The sequence below is a fragment of the Octodon degus genome, unplaced genomic scaffold (assembly GCF_000260255.1).
Source record: "Octodon degus isolate 3935 unplaced genomic scaffold, OctDeg1.0 scaffold00138, whole genome shotgun sequence".
In the NCBI taxonomy this organism is placed as follows: Eukaryota; Metazoa; Chordata; class Mammalia; order Rodentia; family Octodontidae; genus Octodon; species Octodon degus.
This window is the reverse complement of record NW_004524714.1, coordinates 2,736,586-2,756,614: the sequence shown is the minus strand read 5'-3', so window position 1 is coordinate 2,756,614 and position 20,029 is coordinate 2,736,586. Positions and strand designations below refer to the sequence as shown.

The window sequence follows — 20,029 nt, the reverse complement described above, 5'->3', positions numbered from 1 at the left end:
GGGTTCTTGGGGGCAAAAAGTATAGGGAGCAATTTGAGGACAGAAGGCTCAGCTCCCGCACAGGCCTCGGAGGCAAGCCCGGGTCGTTTAGCAAGAGCCTCCGTGTTTCTGCAGCATGCTCTGGCCTCTGCCTGCAGGAACAGGGCAGAGCTGCCAGCCGGCCGGGCCCCTCCCTCAGTGCTTCTCAGGTTTGTGTGCACACTTGTCACCTGCACGTCCTGGCCAGATCCATGTTCTGGCGCGGTGTGTGGGGGCCACGCGACATCTCAGGAGCTTGCATGCAGTTCCTGTGCTGATCACTCTGGCTGATGCGTGACTGAGTCAGCCCCACTTCCTGTTCCAGGAGGTCCAGGGGCCCAGCGGGCTGCGTTTCTGACTAGTTCTCAGAGAGTGCTGCTTAATCTGCAGTTCACTCAGCCAGCCAAAATCCTGCTCCCTCACTACTCTCTGCTTCCCTTTTTCCCAAAGGGTAAAACTGAGTGTTAAACCAAGAACACAGAAAATGAGAAAAATAAATTGCAGTATGAACTTGTTATGTGCATGCTTTTGTATTGTAAAAAGGACCCTATATACTGAGCCACTCAGAATCTGTAAATTAGCCAAGTGGAGCAGTCACACAGGCGTACCACGAGGGAGGTGTCCATTGCACAAGCACGAGAACTGTGAAGACGTTTACTTTAACACTAAGGTATATTTGATTTGAGCCCACACACTTTCAAATTTGCGCTCAGGAAAATGTCGAGCTAAAAATGCAATTGACCCTCAAATTCACAACCAGCTTCAGACAAGACTGATAGCAAGGCACCCTTTCTCAAGTTGCAGAAATTCCAGCTACCCACTTGTGTGCAGTGGGAACTCCCAGTGTTTCCCGATACTAAAAATACCACATTGCAGCGATGTTTTATAATAATCTTCAGTTCTTAGAAAACAGAAGTCTGTGGACCTTTAACTGGTTCACCAGTGGACAAGGAGCAGCTTCTGTTGTTGGGGTCAGTGCACAGCCTCCTAAAGGCCTCCCTAGGAGAAACACTGTTCCAGTGGTCCCTGCCAGCTGGTGTCAGAGCCACACAGGCAGCTCCCCAGAGCCATCTGTTTGCAAATAACTGGGCTTTGTCAGCCTCCTGAGTGTCCATTGGGTCATGAGCCAGGTCAGTGTTCTTGGAGGAGCCCGGAAGAGCCCGGCTTCAGGAGCCCTGGAGGCCCCTCCAGAGCCCGCAACCAAGCCTCCCACTTGGTAGAAGGAGTTTAGGGGTGAAGGTAGACACCACCCACCCTCAGACCGGGGCCTCTGTGGCGCCAGATCCAAGTTGCTCTCTGCCACTCCATGCCCGGGCACCCAGTAGCTCCTCAGACCTCACTGTCCCTGTGCCCATGATGAGCACTGCACATGTGCCAGCCTGTTAAATTGTCCTGGACACACCCAGCATTTCACATAAGGTTTGGAGTGTTCCTAAGCTTCCCTAAGCCACTAGTACTCTCGGATCTTCTAAACAAAGGTGCTCTTTTAACATAAGTATCCCAAACTTGCGTCCTCGGACAGAGAACACTTTGTTTTGAAGACTTTGTTCTGTCTCGCTGTTGTTACCTAACGTGCTAGGTGGTCGGTCTCCTAAGTGACATTTATATTGGCTTTGCATTTTCGTGTCCTTTTGCTACAAGTCACAAGCTCTGAATTGCCAGAACTCTTCTTGGGAAAATGTCATTTCAATTAGTGACCTGCCCTCATGTAGCCCTCCAGGTTATAAAATGTTCCCGCACTCTTTAGCTGATCTCAGTCAGAGCAGTGCGCGTCCGTGGGAGCCCCAGAGTATTCTTCCTGTGGATATGGATTTGCTAATAGGGAAGCCCGCTGTTCTCCTCTAAACTGGCACTAGCACACACACCGTGCAGCCCTCAGCCCTCGGGACACCCTGGAATGTGAGCCTGAGAGCGCTCCCTCATGGGTACCTACAGACACACCTACCTGCACACAGGGCCATCTACGGCTCCAGGTGGGGCAGTTCCAGGCCTTGTGTTGGGTAAAGTCACAACTCCTTGGGCACAAGACTCAAGGAAAGCAGTCCACGTGGCATGAACGTGCATGGGAGAACGGGAATGGTTTCACTGCAGTGCTTGTTTTCTACAGACAGAGGTGGTTTTTTCTTTAAGATTTTGTAGCTTTATATGAGTCAATAGAATTTTCATATTAAGAGTGTATCAACCTCTTGCATTGTATCTAATGTAATCTTTTGCTGAATCAGAAGCACAGCTCTGACTTTTTATAGTTACGTGGGACTTTTGTGATCAACTAATGTGAATTCTCTGAAGCTCAGGCACCAGCTGGCCCAACTTCTAGGTGTTAAAAAGAACCATTTGCTTAGAAAATATGACCAATGTTTCTACCGCCCAAGGAACATTATTTCATATAGAAAGAGGTCACGGTGCCAGAAACGTGAGCTCACCACTTGCCTATTGTATATGTATTTTAAAGAGTTTTCTTCTTAAGAAAGTGGAGTCCAAGCCAAGCCTGGTGGCACATACCTATCCCAGCATTCTGAGAGGCTGAGGCAGGAGAGATTACAAGTTTAAGGCCATCCTGGGCAAGTTAGCGAGACCCTGCCTTAAAATTAATGATCTAAAAATAGAGGTGGGGGGATATATCTCAGCGGTAAAGCACCTCGGGTTTAATCCCCCATCCTATCAAAGGAAAGTATAAATAAATAAATGAGTCCAGGCCCCACGCAGCTCCCAGGTCTGCTGTGACTGCTCCCACAGGTCATCTGTGTTACTGTTTCAGGCGTCTCCTGGTGCGTTCCCTTTGGTGGGCTGCGGTGTATGCTTTCTGGTGCACTCATTTTCCGATGCTTGTGTTGCCTCGCAGCCTTGGGAGCCCCAGTGTTTCTGCAGTAATTTCCCTCACGAAGCCGTGTGCGCAGATCCCTGGGGCCAGGCCTTGCTGGTTTCCACTGATGCTGGCGTCTTGCTAGTGGATGGTTAGTGAGTAGCTGCTCCTACTATGTCTTTATTTGTGTAACTTGTAGTACTTCTAAGGTGGGGGCCCTCTAGTCAGCTCTCCGAGCCCATAAATGCATGGCCCACGGGGGGTAATCAAAGTAGGGTTTCCTTGTGAAACCCTTGCTTTCAGGACAAGCAGAGGGGATGGACATGTTTCGGGCTTGGCATGCTGGAGGTGGGGGCTTAGGTTCATCCCGTCCTCCGGTCTCCAGCTCCGATTGCATGGATGTTAATGACTTGGAAAAGTCCCTCTGTTTCCAGTAATCCTTATTTACGGTCCCAATATTTTATCATAAGTTAAAAAGGACACATTATTTACAGCCATTCTCTCAGGAATATGCTGTCTCACAGCCTCAAAAAGGGGGGGATTTCTGATTTAAAAAAAGTACTTGGTGTCTAAAACAAATGATAAAAATCTTAGATAAACAAACCATTTTGATGGGCATAGAAACACAAAGATTTTGACGGAGAAAAGTTTCTATTCAAAATGAAATCAAGTCTTCCCACCGCTAAGTGAGTGCATCTGTGGCACAGACTGGCCCCCAGGGGCTGCTGTGGCAGGACGCTGTGGAGAGGGTGGAACCCTGGGTGGGCAGAAGCCCCTCCCCGCTTGAGGCCCTTTTAGATGCTTCTGGACTTTGATGAATGACAGAGGAGCTGAGCACCAACCACAGGTCCTTTCCTGGGACATCAGAGGGAGCCACAGGCACAGAGATGTGGCTTCACAGCCCGTCCGCTGGCTGCAGGAGGCAGCTGCCCAGGCTCAGTTACCGTAGTGCCATCTTACAAGACTCCGAGAGCCACCACTGTGACAGTGACATGGTGGCCTGCCTGCAGCATCCTGCCACCCTTGGGGAAGACCTCTGTCCCTCCCTCAAACTCTTGCTTGGCATAGTTACAAAAGCCCTGCTCTGTGCCAGGCGCCTTCCATGGAACGGCACGCCTCACGGTGCATTGCTTGGGGCTGGGATGTAGCTCAGCAGGGCAGCGGCCTGCCTGGCAAGCGCGAGGTTGAGAGTTCAGCTCCCAGTACCCCAAAAAGAGGGAGCATTGCTCTCTGTTGTCTGTTATTTTTGATACACACTTTAATTGTGTTCCTAGAACCTAATCACATCTATGACTAATTTAATAAAGGGAAATTTACTTAAAACTCAACAGTTCAGCATTCAGTATTTAATTTGAGAAACTCGGGGATCTGGAAGAAAAGCCAGGGCTAGGAATGTGTCCGGGTAGTGTGCTTGCCTAGCATATTTGGGGCTTGGGTTCCAGTCCTAGCATCACAAAAAGAAAAGAAATGTAGCTCAGTGGCATAAGCGCCTGCCTGGCAAGCGTAAGGTCCTGAGTTCAATCCCCAGTACCAAAAAAAAAAAGTCCAAGCTCTTTCTTTTGATCTTTGATTTTTCTCTAATGGGGTAATTTTTTAAAGAGATAAAAGAAAAAAATAGTAAAAGAAAAACATCATAAACAATACAGAATTTCACTAGAGAAGCTGATAGGAACTCAACAATGGTTATTATATTTCATAGTATTGTCTTCACATTCGTTGTTCAGATTACTAGATACAAGCACGCAAAAATTATCCAAAAATATTAAAAAGAAGAAAATAATTTTAAGAGGCTGAGAAATAATCTGCTGTAATGGAAAATGATGATACATGCCATGGTCGTACCTGCCATGAGGAGAGGACTGCAGAAACTACAGAATTAAAAGCAGTAAATGGCACATAATAGCAGCTTCTTAAATGGCAGATGTTACTGGTACTGTGTTCCTAGGAATTGTTAAAAACTAGCAAAATCCTTAGATTCTTTATTTTGCTGAATTCATGCACCTACAATATTTAAATGGCAATGGAATACCTATCTCTGACAAACTAAACAAAAAAAGGGGATACAAATGAAGGACCATTTTGTATCTGTATATACAAAATGGGATAGATATACAGCTACTTTCTCTTAATTCAATGAGAAGAAAGATTTGTACTCATAAGTGTTTGGACAGCGTATCACATCTGCATCTTGTGCTATGAATGACCACTATGAAGACAACAACATGCAATGTATTATTGAAACTGCTCTACTGAAAAAAAAAAAACTCATTTTGCACATATAAAAAAAAAATCCTTAGATTTTTTTTGGGGGGTGTCCAAAGTGCAACCAAAAACTTCATTAAAAATAATTTTTTTAAAAAGGAAACCAGACCTTAGGGGTTTAGTTTAGTCACTTTGTTTTTGTCTGGTTTTGCTTTGTTGGGTTTTTGAGTCAGGGTCTCGCTGTGTAGTTCAGGCTGGCCTTGATCTCACCATGCAGCCCACACTGGCCTCAGCTCATGGTAGTCCTCCTGCCTCAGCCTCCTGCATTGCCTTGTACTGCAGCTGAGGAAGCTAAACCCCAGAGGCGTGACATGGCTTCCCATGGTCACAGGTCAGTGGCGCTTCTGGAACGAGAACCCAGATGCGATTCCTAGGCAGTTGCTCTTTCCACTGAGCCAGCTACATCTCTTTAAAATCAAGGCTACTCGTGTTTTTGGTCTCACTTGAACACCAATTTCTAGAAATGTAGTCCTGGGTAAATAAGTATGAAAAGTTCTATGATGAAAAGATTGGTGAGTCCTCCCTATTTGCCTTGTTGCAAAAGAGAAAACATGCTGTTAGTGCTATTTTTGAAACACAGACAGGATAAAAAATAAAAATAAAATTAAAAAAAAAAAAAAAACGGGGAGATGGCTCAGTAGAATAAGCGCTTCCCTGGCCAACACAGGGCCTGAGTTCAATCCCAGGTTCCGCAAAAAAAAAAAAAAAAAAAACCTGACTTGCTCCTATTTTTTAAATTGTAAAATCCAAACTCAGATTATCAATTATTTTTTCAAGTTTTGGGTGGTATCAGATATAAGGAATATTGTGATTTCCCAGGAAACTTTTTCCTTCCAAATTTAGAGGAAGTCATCTTCCCAAGCGGTAGCTGTGTGCATCCACCGCAGATTAATTTTCTCTTGACCTGATGCATAGAGCTGCTCCCCATTTGTTTTTTGCTATTAAGAAGATCATAAGCCTTAAGGCTTTCTTTGTTCTTGTTTTGGTGCCGTAATTCTCTTACTTCTTTGTTTACCTTCTTCTAGTCTGCGCTTAATCCTATTATGGACTGTTTCCATGATGGGATCTGTCTATTTCATTCCAGGCTCAGTTCTACTCTGGCACATTAGCCTCTGCTTAATTTCATTAGCCTTCCTCCCCCACCCCAGACTCTGCTCTTGTCAAGGTCATTTTTTTTTTTTTTTTTTTTTTTTTTTTTTTTTTGGCAGAACCAGGGACTGAACTCAGGCCCTTGCACTTGCCAGGGAAGCGCTTATTCCACTGAGCCATCTCCCTGGCCCGTCAAGGTCATTATTAAAAAAATCAAGCTCTCCGCCCAGGTGATAGCTCAGTGGTCTAAGCACCTGCCTGGCAAATGCAAGGATCTGGGTTTGATCCCCGGCACCACATGCCATGCTGGCCGCTGAAACTGGGAATAGTGGCACACACCTGTAATCCCACTGCTGGGGAGGCCTGGGCAGAAGGATCACTATGAGTCCGAGCTGCGTAGCAAGACCCTGTACCAAATAAATCTTAAAAAAAAAAAAAAAAAAAAAATCAAACTCCCCTGTTCTCAAAGGGTGGCAAAACCTACTCTGAAGGGAGACTCCGTACGGACACAGGGTGTTCGCTCCATGTGTTTTGGTTTCACGGTAATATCGGAGGAAAGCAGCTGCTCCTTCACGCAGAGATGACAGAAGGAAAAGACAGCCAGCAGTCATTAAACCCACATGTCACTTTGTCCTGTCCTTGCCTCTGCCTTCCTGGGCTGATGCAGAGCAAATGCTAATTTGTTCTGGACTCGGCTTGGCAGCTACACCGTGTACCTCTATTTTCAATGTAAGACGACAGACTTGTCATTGGTGACCCCACACACTGTAGGTGTGACCTCAGACAAGGTCTGAACACCCCCAAGTCTCAGGTTCCTCACTTCCTGAATAGGAATACTATAAAGTGGGTCATTTAGTTACACCCACGATCCACCAAGCACCAGGGTGTGGCAGGGAGTGAGCCCGTAGTGGACGCCCTTGTCGTAGCTGCCGCCGTTCTTCTCAGCTGGTCAGCCGGCAGGGGCTGGCTGGAGCACCTGGGGTTCTGAGCAGTTGGTTTGCCCAGCCGCGGCACACAGACCCCGAGAACCGGTTCTGTTTGTGAAGGCCTGGGGTAGAAGGGACAGAACCTAGCGGATGAGCTGCCATAGGTTTGCATGTGCTCTGAGCATTATTTTTTCTTTTTCGTTTCTGATTTTATTTCATGTTTTTTCCATAATTGTATTGAGAAACATTCTGAGCATTAAAGAACAAAAGCCAAAACCTATATAATTAGAGAACTGGAGGCAACCACGTGTCTAACACAAGCTTAGCAGGCTGTGTGCTCAGACCACTGCAGAGCCACCCAGGCCAGCAGAAGCAGGGGCTCCCCCCACCCGGCCCCTGGAGGCCCGCACCAGTCACAATCCTGCTGGCCAGAGCGCTGCTCCTTGGGGAAGTGTCAGCAGGTGAAATGCCAAGTGCACTTGGGTTTCTGGAAGCGCACAGGCCCTCAGCACCTCCTGCTCCTAAATTACAATGAAGCAAGGCCGCCAAGCCCACAGCAAAGCCCTTGAAGACTTAAGTGCAGACAAAATAAAGAAGCCGCTTCTCTGCCTACAATGTCCACACTGTCCCTGGTCATCTGCACCTGGTCCTGGTTCCACACCACACAGAACAGACCCTTTTGCTCATTGGAACAGCCTTCTCATTCTTTAAGCCCCAGATGTCCCAAGGTGCCCCAGAGGCAAAGTAATTGTTAGCAATTTATGATGCCAGTGAGTAACCTTCAGACAAATCCCGTATATAACTGCAGTGTCTTTAACCAGTTATCTGAAATCTTGAGCATTTCCACTTAAATTAGTTCTTTCGCCTGTATTTAGAAAATTTACTTGATATTTTCCTTTACTTACTTTTGTCTAAAAAGGAAATCTCAAATCCTTACGTAGAAAAATACTAAAAATTTATTGGGAAACTAAGGTTGATACAGGCACCATGCATGCTGACATAAGGCATGATTGTGTTCACTTTAAATGCAAAATTTTAGTTATGCTTTTATGATAGACAAAATGACCTATGATATGATGTACTTTGAAATATTACATAAAAATAAGAAAATACTTGAGAGATCTGGCTATCCTGATCCTTTTTTTTTTTTAATTTAATGTTCAGTCCTTTGGTGCGACCCCAATAAAATTTGACACTGAGACAGGTTATGGGCTTTTCTTTTATATAAACTCTGGGGAGAAAAATAGCTCTCGTACCCCCCTTGCTGCAGTGCCCTCCGTGGAGCGCTGTGGATGCCTGCGGGAAGGGGATGTGGGTGCTGCTCCCAAAGCTTAGGGAATAGTGTGCGGACCCCCGTGCGGACCCCCGTACAGACCCTGTGAGAGCTCTGGAAACCCAGCCCGGCCTTGTGGAGGGAGCCAGGGTCCACAGCTCGCACAAGCAGCCGGGGTCGCACAGTGCAGCCCAGGCTGCAGGGAGGGGTGACTGGCGCTCCTTTTCCAGATGACCTTCCAGCTGTGCCTGTGTTCGACAGAACTCTGCCTGTGAAGCAGATGCACGTGCTGGAGACCCTGGACCTTCTGGTGCTCAGAGCAGACAAAGGTGGTGCCCGCTCTGGGAGGTGGCGCGGGGAGGGAGGAAAGCGTGTGGCTCGCTGGGGTCTCACTGAGCCTGGCAGCCGTTCCTTCTGATACCTGCACTGAGGTCCCTTGACGGGTGCACTTGTTTGGGAATTGGGGCGGAGCAGTGGAGGAAAGGGAGTAGATTCCCAGCTGCAGTAAGTGGTCTGAGACCCCTCCTTCCCTAGTTTCCTCCAGCCTTTCACTTCACCCTCTAATCCCCCTCTGCCTTCCTCCCGGCACCAGGGAAAGACGCCCGCCTCTTTGTCTTCAGGCTGAGCGCCGTGCAGAAGGGCCTGGAAGGGAGGCAGGTGGGCAGGGGCAGGTCTGACTGCAGAGAAAACAAACTGGAGAAGACAAAAGGTGACTGAGTCTTTCTATTTTACTCTTGATTTTCTTTCAGACTGCCCAGATTTTATATGGAAAATAAAAATGAGTGTGAGTTCGATCTCAGTTGGTTTGCTCTTAACTTGGAAACGTCACAGAGATAGTATCACCATTTTCTTCAGAAGCTTAAAAGATAGAAAAATCAGGTTGAGGTTTGTGTCACAGCTCCCAGAGTGTGCCGAGCTCAGCTGACAAATCTGAGTAAAGACGTAGCTTGCCTGGCTCTACTCACCTGCCCTTTAACCCGTGTCCTGTAGTAGGCACAAAGCTAAGGCCGCAACCTCACGAACTTGAGCACATGGGGATGTGACCTTCTCAGCCTGTTGGCAAATCAAGTCTCCACTTTCCCTAGCATCAGAAGTGCCCCCTGAGTTGTGCTTAATTCCCAGCTTTCTTAAGACAAGCTTCCAAACAGTCAGGTCATGGGAGCGTCCAGAGCCCCGGGCAGGTGTTGAGCAACATCCGTTCTCTCCCCAGGCTGCCACTTGTACGCTGTTAACACCCACCATAGCAGAGAGCTGAGGATCGTGGTTGCAATTCGAAATAAACTGCTTCTGATCACCAGGAAACACAACAAGCCGAGCGGGGTCACCGGCGTCCCCCTGTTATCTCCCCTGTCCGAGTCGCCTGTTGAAGAATTCCAGTACATCAGGGTAGGTCCTCTCTCCCCTCACCTCTGTCCAGGCCCAGGTGCTATGAGCAGTACTGGGTTTCTAGCCCTGGAGCTGCCTCACTGTTCCATCCCCAGCTGGAGCACCCTCACCTCCACTACCCCAGTTTTCCCTGAACGATGAAGGCAAAGCTCACCCACTCAAGGGAACACCCATAGGGGCCGTTCTGGTGCTGAGGACAAGCAGGGACCCACAGAAGCCTCTGTCCCTGCCAAAATTGCTATCTAGTGAACCATAGCAAAAGTGAACAAATGAATGTATGATGGCTGGTGGAAATCGATCCTGAAAATAAAAATAGAGTAAGGGCAGAGAGCAAGAGAGCTAGGAACTGGGGTAACTGCTCTATAAAATTAGTCCTGGGAAGCCCTGCCTGAAGGTTACCTCGCAGCAGGGACCCAGATGAAGAAAGAGGTGAGTGATAAGAATGCCTAGGGCAAGTGGAAAAGGGTCCTCAGGAAGTGGGGACAGCTGCCAAGTGCCCTGAGGCCGGTTGAAGGCACAGCCCAGAGGCTTGAGTGGCTGGAGCTCAGGAAAGCAGGCAGGTCAGTACATCCCCAGCATTTTTTTTTTTTTTTTTTTTTTTTTTAGGTAAGGTCTTGCTAAGTTGCCTAGGTTGACCTTGAACTTGTGATCCTCCTGCCTCAGCCTCCACAGTAGCTGGGGTTACAGAGTACTACGTTTTACGAAGGTGGTTCTGGCCACTGGGTAACAGAGGGCAGAGGGGCCCGAGTGGAAATCAGAAGGCCAGTACGCGATGACAGCAGGAGACAGTGCTAGATTTAGGAGTTGCGGAGGTGGAAGGAAGCCATGGGAAGAGCGGCCTGCTCGCCCTGCCCGCAGAGTGTGCTGAGGCTGAGGCGCAGCCCAGAGAGAGAGAGAGAGAGAGAGAGAGCGCAAGAGTGAGAGCGAGAGAGAGACAGACTGAGACCCTCCCGAGGGTGAGTGCCTTCTGGATCAGATGGTCCACACTCTTGTCTTTTCAAAGGCGAAGGCAGTACATTAAGGTATAAAGCATGTCAGATGCTGGTCACTACAGGGTTGCTACAGGTAGCGTAGAAGTTATTTTTGCAGAGTTAAGGCCACCTGAATTGTGCACATCGGTTTCTGCTGCTGTTTGGTTTAAGGGGACAGATAAGATGACAGCTGAACTAAAACAAGTTAAAATCTTTTTCTAGTTAGGTGTCAGGTTTCTTAAGACAGCACTTAGCCGTTTTAGTAAATGTTTATATAGAACATTTGTGTTCATGAGCTCCAAAGTCAAATTTCCCAAGTTCAAATGTTGGCTTTAAACTAGGCGTGGTGGCACAAGCTCATAATGGCTGCTACTTAGAAGGCTAAGCAGGAGGACTGTAGCATGGGCAACTTCGTGAGACTGTGTCTCAAAGTAAGAAAGTAAGCTGAGGATGTAGCTCAATCCTAGAGTGCTTGCCTAGCAAGCACTGGGTCATGCCCTGGGTCATGCCCTCAGTACCACCAAAAAAAAAAAGAGAGCTTGTCTACTAGTATAAAACTGTGACTATAAACGAGTGCCTTGACTCTGAGCTCCAGGTCCCTCATCTATAAGCAGAACTGGAGCCAGACCTCCTCCACCAACCCGCTATGAGGATGCAGACAGAGCACCATACACGGTTGAATCAGAATCCGAAAGTTGTTTCCTGGCCTCTACCCTTTCTAGGAGCAGGTGTGAGTGTAAGGCCACAGAAAGAGAAGTGGGGGAGGGCGCCCTGAAGCCCAGGTTCCCAGGGCCTCGGGACGGTGACCGCTGCTGGAAGGCGGACAGTCAGTGGCAGGGCCCTGGAAGTAGCTGTTGTGTCCCAGCCCTCACCCGCATCATCCTCACCCACACAGGAGATCTGTCTTTCGGACTCTCCCGTGGTGATGACCTTGGTGGACGGGCCGACAGAAGAGAGTGACAACCTCATCTGTGTAGCTTACCGACACCAGTTCGATGTGGTGAATGAGAGCACGGGGGAGGCCTTCAGGCTGCACCATGTGGAGGCTAGCAGGGTAAGCTGACAGCTGTGGGAACAGGTGGGGATCAGCAGGGCGAAGAGCTCCGCCCTCTAACTCTGGTTGCCAGTTTTCACGTCGACTCTATACTATGCTCATAGACTGAGCCCTACGGCATCACCACAAGTTTCTGAGTAAAAGGAAGAGCCCAGAAACAGACCAGAAATAACTGAGCACCTGGGGTGGGCAGCATCCCCGGGAGGCTTTGGAGGGGAAGCTGGCCCTGTGACCCCTCAGGCTCTGCTTGAGGACTAGGTGAAGGCAGATGGAGCACCCCTCTCCGTGCCCTTAGCTGCCCACTAGGAAGGAAGGCAGAGCAGGGCCCAGTTCAGAGCAGGAGCACATCAGCACAAAGGGACTACACCCACTGGCCTAAGCTGCATGAAGAAGGATGACCCTAGTTTAGGACAAAATCTGAGGCCACCAAAACTTCCCTGAAACTCCAAAGATGACAGTAACAGGTCTGAACATCCACATTGGTGGGCAGTGGTGAGCACCTGTCACCCTGAGGCCTGGGACCACTGTCCCTAGCGATGCTGCCCAGGACCCCAGCACAGCTCAGAGCTTCCCACCCCAGCCGGGAGGCAGGGTGAGGACGTCACCCCCGGGAGCACATGGCTCCTCGTGAACTTCCAAACCCACAGGCACCCCCAGTCCTGTCAGCCGAGTCAGAGACCGCAGACATTCTTCCAGTTGGTACATGTTCCCCGTGTCTAAATGTTCATTAAAATTGCTAGTTGCTATTTTAAGAAGACTTAATATCTAATTAGAGCAAGACTTTAACAAAACAGAAAAATCAGAAATAGAAAAATCAAGATCCAGTGGGCAGGCTTTCTTGTCCTCGACTGCCATCCATCCAGTGGAGACTGCCATCTCTCTCGTCCGCATTGGTGCCCACGCTGTCTGCACTTGGAGTCATCTAAGGAGCTTTAAAAGTCACAGTGAACCAAGCTTGGTGGGGCACACCTGTAACCCCAGCACTTTGGGAGGCTGAGGTAGGAGGCTCACAAGTTAGAGCCCAGCCCGGGCAACTTAGAAACTTAGACGCTGTCCAAATTTTTTTAAAAAAGGAAGCAAAACAGAAAAAGGCCTGGGAGTATAACTCAGTAAGAGGACCCTGGGCCCAACGCCCAGTACTGCTAAAAGAAGAAAAACCCTTGATACCTGTGTCCCTTCCCTAGGGACACACAGGTCTGCCCTAGAGGCACGGGCACAGGTATCGGGGAGCCCCAGTGATTCTGAGACTCAGCCACACCTGGGAGCTGCGTGCTCAGTCCGACTTCTCAGCCCTGACTGTCATCACATGCGGAGCTTAAAAAGGCTCCATCTTCTGAGCCTGCGCCACCCTACGTAAAAGAATTTACTTGGAGACCATCATGTCTGCTGCCCTCCCTGCAGGGCGATGCTAATGTAGACGCAGCAGAACGAATCTACCCTGGACCTCTTCCTAACTGAAGGCTTTGTGGTTTTTTTTTTTCCTTTTTATTTTTAAACATTTACTTGAGAGAGAGTATAGCAGTAATTGATATGACATTAGAAGCAATATGCTTTTAGAAGACCAGAACGACAGGCATTCCAAGCATGGCCGTAGCATTGCACATCGCTATCTTCAGTGCAGTTGTTTAGTTCACAGGTATCAGCATATATAGTTAGTCAGGGTGAGAATCCTACCAAGTAACTACTAATTTCAAAATCCTGATAGAGATTCTCAGGATCATTGCCTTAACCATCTTGTGTACATAAATGTATGGTTTGGCCCCTGCCATGTTTCCTAGCTTTTCTCTTTGCCCTCTCTTCATTGTTTAATGTCAAAGCCTTCAGCTCTCACTAACACAACTAAATGGAAAGTGAGAACTGAAGGCTTTGAAGACTGTCCCCTCAGCCCTCACCGCCACAAGCCCAGTGTGTGGCCCAGACTTCTCCTGGAGACCTAACCTCCCCCTTCCTGGCGCTTCTTGCTCTCTGTGTGAGCAGCCAGAAGAGGCCACCAGAGTATCAGTAGCGGGCCTGTGCTCACCCTCCCTGACAGCAAGCTTCCTAACACTTAGGAAGAGCCTTGCTTTTGTTGTTTGGGTTTATTTGTAATGGGAAAGTCCTCACCAATAGAAAAAGCTTCTATTTCAGAGAAATTTTCTGACACGTCCTGGTTTAGAACAAATTTCAAGTGACTAAAAATTATGCTATTGAAATATGTTAGTTAGACTTTGTTTGTGCAGCAGTTAATTAAATATCTTGACAATTCCTTAGGATGCTTCTGGATTTTTTTTTTCCTTTATGGTTTATGAAGGCCAAGGGAGCATTGGATTTAAAAGTCTTCATTGATGACCTCTGTTTTCATTTTTTTCTAATAGCTATAGGAAACACCACTAAAATGGTCTTTCCTTCAAGGTGCTTTTGTAAAAACAAAGATAAAGGCTGGTGTGGTGTTTTACACCTGTGATCACAGCCCTTAGAGGCCAAAACAGAGGACTACTGTAGGTTTGAGGCCAGCCTGAGCCTCAAAGAAAGACCCTATCTCAAAAAACAAAAAAACCTTTTTTCTAAAAGAAAAAAAAAATTAAACATAGCTCTTCCCAGAGGCTAGCTAGGAACGGTCTGGTGTGCACATCCTGGGTTGAGCAGCCCTCTGCAACACGCTTGCCAGCCAGGCACAACACAGGCAGGCAGTGCGGGTCTCTGAAGGAACTGGCGGTGTCCGCGGAAGCTGAGCCCTGGAGAAGGGCAGAGGAGATGAGCAGTGCGGTCCCAAGCAGAGTCAGAGCAGGCAGCCCTGCAGGAGCAGGCCTGGGCTTCTCCAAGAGGATCCTACACTCGCAGGGAGCAGGTGCAGAGGGGGCTGGCCTGGCTCTGTCATCCGGGAATCAGTGCTGCTGTCAGGCCACCTGCCCTTAGAACAACCAGGGTGTACACTGGCCTGGCCCCATGCCTCCATCTTCTCAGCCGCTACTTGAGTCCCATTTAAGGCTTCAATCCCTAGTTCTAACGCAGCCCCAGCTTGCAAGCAGAGAGGTCTAAGAAGCACTAAAGCACACCCTGCCTCCTGCGACCTCTTTCCCAGCCTGGCCGGGATCCCATACCAGGACCTCCTCTGGAAGGGCTACAGCCTGTAACTGGGCCTTGGGCTCCAACATATTCCCTGGGCCCACGGCCCTCCGCCAGCGGTGGCCCTGATGCCAGCTGTGTATGCCCTCAGTGGGGCTTGCCAGGTAGGCTCCGACTTCGTTTCTTTCAAGTCTGTGTCTGCAGTTTTGACAACTGCTCTGTGATAACGTTATCATTTTTAATGCAAAAAAGATACTTTTTAATAAAATAAAAAATAAGGATCCAACATCATAATCTATTCCAGACATACATTAAAGAACTCTAGAAGCAAGAACTCAGATTTGTAGGGTTTATTTTTTGAGGGGTTGGTTTTGGAGGGATTGGGTTTTCATTTCTGTAGTTCTAGGAATCAAACCTAGATCCTTCCACATGTTAGGCAATCACTCTACCCTTGAGCTACACCCCGGCCCCAGATGTGCAGGTTTTTTAAGATCCTAGGTAGATTTTGATGTTCTCACCTGCTCAGAAAACAGGGCAGTAGAAGCTGTGGCCTCAGGGCACACTCCCAGGGAGCAGGTACATCTGTGGCTGGCATGACAGGCTCACTGAAAAAAGCATTAGTAAGGGCTGAGCAAAGTGGCCTAGAGTGCCCAGGAGGATAGAGTCGCGTCCAAGCTGTGGTCTCCTATCCCTGAGTCCTGGGGCCTGAATCTGGTGGTCCTGGAACCCCTCCTGGGCCCGCTGTTCTGTGCACTGCCTCCTCTCCTGGAGTCACCACCCCACATACACACCTGCCCACCTGAAACACACAGCTTTCCCACCCAGAGAGAGGGGCAGGGACACTTGTCAAGGCGATCAACCTTCCCATGGTCATAACAGTCACAGGCATCTGAGAGCCCTGTGAGGAGGACACTGTGGGTCTGGGGGAGCCCCTGACACTTTTTGAGACAGTTCTACTAATGAAAGACGAGCTTCAGAAGGGGAAGTGGTTATGTGAGAAAGATAAGTGCCTTCCACATATGGTTGTGTTGTCTGGCCCCATGCTAAAATCCTTGTTTGTCTTAACTGAATTCTCCTTCCAGTCTAGCAAAACGTGATCCTGCATCGCAGGTGGAAACCGGAAGCCAGAGGTCCAGCCATTTGCCACCAACAGCAGAGGTGGCCAGAGGCACAGGCAGGGCTGGAACTTGGGTCTCTGGCCCACGTGGATTCCTTCCCACTCTCCAGGCCACCTCCTACTTTGTGACGCAGAATTGGTCCCAGTTAAGAAACAAAAGCCTCATAACTGTGAGCCAGAGCGCTGAGGAGAATGTATGCCTGAGGCAGATTTAGGAAATTTGGGCAAAGAGTGAAATTTGAGGTCCTAAAACTGGGGTTGGCTTGGCTTGGGTTGGGTTGGGTTGGTTTGGCAGTAGTCAGGATTGAGCGCCCCAAGGCTTCACAATGAGCTATAGCCTCAGCCCTTTCATTTTTTTATCTTGAGACACGGAGGATTTCCCTATATCACTAAGTTGCCCAGGCTAGGCTTGAACTTGTGATCCTCCTGCCTCTGCCTTCAAGGGTTCTGGGATCACACCCAGCCACACCTAGCTAAAAGTGGGTGTTTTTCTAAATAAGAGAAGAGCCAAGCGATGGAAGGATGATCTGAAGTGGGAGAGGGCGGGAGGGAGATGTCACACAGGAGGCTCTGAGACTCAGACTGCATGAGCCCTGGCCAGAGACCAACAGCCAGGGAAGGAGGTGTTTGTCACACTTGGAGAAGGCAGTGTCCTGGCAGGGTTGGAGGCCAGACTGGCAGTTAGAACAGAAGCCATAGCTGAAAGGATCAAAAAGGACCACAGATGCCTTGGATTGAATACTCTGTCCTCAACGTTGGAAACGGACGCAAAAGATGAACTTGCCCCATACCACAGCTCTAAGGCTTTCCTTTGCCTCAAGTGGCCTCCTCTGACCAGAAGACAAGACTGACCTCATGGCCCAGAGAGCCTGTGTGTCCGAGGCAGGGCGCCTCCCTGGGGCTCAGGAGTGGAAGGCAGAGCCAAGCCCTGGGTCTGCGCAGGGCTGTGGCACTTCACATCAGGAGTGTCCTGGCCCCACCCACCACTACCGCTGCGCATTGTCATTGCAGGTTAATTTCGTTGCAGCTATTGATGTGTACGAAGATGGAGAGGCGGGCCTGTTGCTGTGCTACAACTGTAAGTCGGGCTGCACCTCCCTCTGCGGGCTGGTGGGAGGGCTTAGCCTCGCACTGCCCTCCTGGGTGATTGCTTGGTTCATAACTGCTCAGAAGCACTGGAAAATGCATCACGAGCTGGCTGCCCCACCACACCCCAGACCTCTCAATGGCAGGTGCCAGCACAGCCTGCCAAGCTGTCCCCACAGTGCTGCAGTGACGTGGCCAGCTAGGGCCCTGTCCTGTGCGCCACATGCTGTACCCATTGTCATTTAATTCTCACTACACCTGGCCTGCAGCGGCCCCTACTAGCGCCCCACTATAGAGACAGGCCGCCACGGGCAGGCAAACAACCGTCTCAGTGCATGTAGCTGCTGAGCAGCAAGGCCCGAGTCGCACCTGGGGCCTTCTTGACTTCAGAACTCCAAATTTTAACCTTTGTTACTGCAGGTTACCCAGAATGCTCAGAATCAACCTGCTTCCAATCTCAGATTTCAGATCTTTTGAGATTCACACATACAGTGGCCAGGCATGGTGTCAAGTAAGACCCTGTCTCAAAAACAAACACACAGGGCTGGGGAGCTAACTCGGCAGACTAAGCACCTGCCTGGCAAGCATCCCTGGTGCAGCATGCTGTGCTGGCCCCAGAACCCTGGATATGCCACACTGGCCACTGAAACTGGGTATGGTGGGCACACCTGTAATCCCAGTACTGGGGAAGCTGAGACAGGAAGATCACTATGAGTCTGAGCTGTGTAGCAAGACTGTACCAAATAAATAAGATTAAAACATGCACACAAAAGAGCAGGTTTTAAAAATGGGATTAATCCCCAAGTAAAGGAAGCACAGAAACCAGCAGAACCAGCACGCCTGAGCTGGACTGACTGGAAGCTTGCAGGCCAGAGACAGTAGCTGCTGGGCCTCCACAAGCCCTCCCGTGGGTCCCCTTTCCATGGCTCAAACCCACCACAAGCTCTGGTTTTATTTCAGGCTGGGGCTGGGGTCCTGGGCCTGCTGCAGTGGAAGGAAACCTCTAGCCTCCAGCCCAGAGCCTTGGCAGTCCCAGCACCCCGGGACCACCTCAGTCCTGCCCAGATCACACCACTTCCTCCCGTCTCTCCTCTCAGAGCCCATCCTCCTTTCTCTGGGCTATAATACCTGGTGTGCAACCCCTGAGGAAGCCTGGCCTCTTCCTGCAGTTAGCCAGGCCCCTCCTATCACTCAGTCCCACACACAGCCTACGGCACACTGCACTTGCTTGTTTTGTCCCACGTTCTTGTCTTGATCACAGACGCTTGCACAATAAAGGTCATTTTTAGCTAAGCCTGGTGGTGCACACCTGTAATCTCAAGTACTTGGAAGGCTGAGGCAGGAGGATCACAGTTTGAGTCAGCCTGGGCAACTTAGTGGTACCCTGTATCAAAATAAAGAATAAGAAAAAGGACTGACAATATAGTGCACCCTTGGGTTTAGTCTCCAGTACTGACTGCAAACAAATAAAAGCTACTCTCAGTAGAATCTCCTCTTCCTCTTCCCAGTGCCCCACCCTCTTCCCCTTCCTCCTCCTTCTCTTTCCTCCTCCTCCTTCCTCTTCCTCTTTCTCTCTCTCTCTCTCTCTCTCTCTCTCTCTCTCTCTCTCTCTCTCTCCAGGGTCTCGCTAAGTGGCCTAGTCAAGCCCCTAACTTGCAGTTCTCCTGCTTCAGCCTCCCAGTGTGCGGGGCCACCAGGCTACAAAAGCCCTTTCAGTGGCAGCACGAATCCACTTGTGAGGTGGAACCCCATGACATAATAGCCTCCCAGCACAGGAGCTTTGGGCTTCATTCACACCATAGCCGGAAGCATCTGTACACACCTGGTAAGAGGTGACCATGGCTCTGCCAGAGGGACAGCAGAGAGGAGGAGGACAGTGCTCAGAACCAAGGTCCAGTTCTTGTTCCTAGCCAGGTGAGGAGGCTCCACCCACATCCCAGCTGCTTGGGAGTCTGAGGGTCACGGAGAGCAGAGAACAGTTTGGAAGGGCGCGAGGAAGCTCAGCCAAGCGCAGTGTTTGTTAATGATCTTGATAGTGGTGATGGTTTCGTGGGTATGGACACATCGCAGAGCTTACCGGAGTGTACACTCTAGATACGTGCAGTTGGTTCTGTGTCACTTATACCTTGATATAAAACATTTTACCCATAATTATACCTCATGGAGCCAAGTTAACATTCTTCCTGCCTTCTTCACATACTTATGAAGCTGGTGTATACCTGTGTGGATCATCACAGCGTGTGTGTGTGTGTGTGTGTGTGTGTGTGTGGTTGTATGTGCGCTGCTGCTGCTGCTGCTGTTTGTCTTTTTTTTTTCCTCCCAATATCCTTACTTGGATCATTACAGGAGAAGATCGTAGCTTGAGGTTAGCTGGTGCTTTCTGGTTGTTTTCTGTGTGACCTTTAAGCACAGTTGGGCTTACCAGAGCCACCTACATCTCATCAGTTAATTATTTTAACAACATGACCAAAACTTACTGTGCCTCACAGGGAATTTCAGTAGACAGATCGCCAGAGCAATGGTCTGGTCTCTGGAGATAGGCAGAGGCAGGGGGAGATGCGCGGGACTGGACAGGACAAGATTTTCCATTGACGGAGCCAGGAAACTCCAGGAATTATCTTAAGAAATGATCAGCAGGATGAACGCTTGTCTGTTCAGGCATCTTTTAGAAGGAAGAAAGCATTGGAAATTAAAAGGAAACAAGGGAATACTAGAAAAGACATTTTATGGGCTGCGGAGATGGCTCCGTAGAATAAGCACTTGCCTGGCAAGCACAAGGGCCTGAGTTCAATCCCCAGTTCCAAGAAAAAAAAAAAAAAGAAAAGACATTTTATGACATTCAAATGCTGTCATACAGCAAGCCAAACAGTCATGTTCTAGAGGAAAACAGAGATATTAAACAGTATAACCAAAAAAGCAAATGACTTCTAAAATTCAATTGTGTTTCTTCTTAAAAGATTTTTTACACACTTTTAATAATTTTTTTCTTTTTTCTTTTT

At 48.9% G+C, this 20,029-nt stretch overlaps 1 protein-coding gene across 6 annotated transcripts in view; it reads left to right on the top strand.

Annotated features, from left to right (window-relative positions):
• Positions 1-20,029, top strand: part of Garnl3 (GTPase activating Rap/RanGAP domain like 3) — a 148,716-nt gene that overhangs the window by 117,326 nt on the left and 11,361 nt on the right. For 4 of the 6 annotated variants that reach the window (XM_012517003.2, XM_004641553.2, XM_023701679.1 and 1 more), the window contains 6 exons: positions 2,861-2,972; positions 8,602-8,700; positions 8,964-9,080; positions 9,582-9,757; positions 11,624-11,782; positions 16,956-17,022. In XM_012517003.2, the coding sequence (XP_012372457.2) occupies positions 2,861-2,972; positions 8,602-8,700; positions 8,964-9,080; positions 9,582-9,757; positions 11,624-11,782; positions 16,956-17,022 (730 nt within the window). The remainder of the gene's footprint in view (positions 1-2,860; positions 2,973-8,601; positions 8,701-8,963; positions 9,081-9,581; positions 9,758-11,623; positions 11,783-16,955; positions 17,023-20,029) is intronic. The other 2 variants (XM_023701677.1, XM_023701678.1) reach the window with 2 other exon arrangements.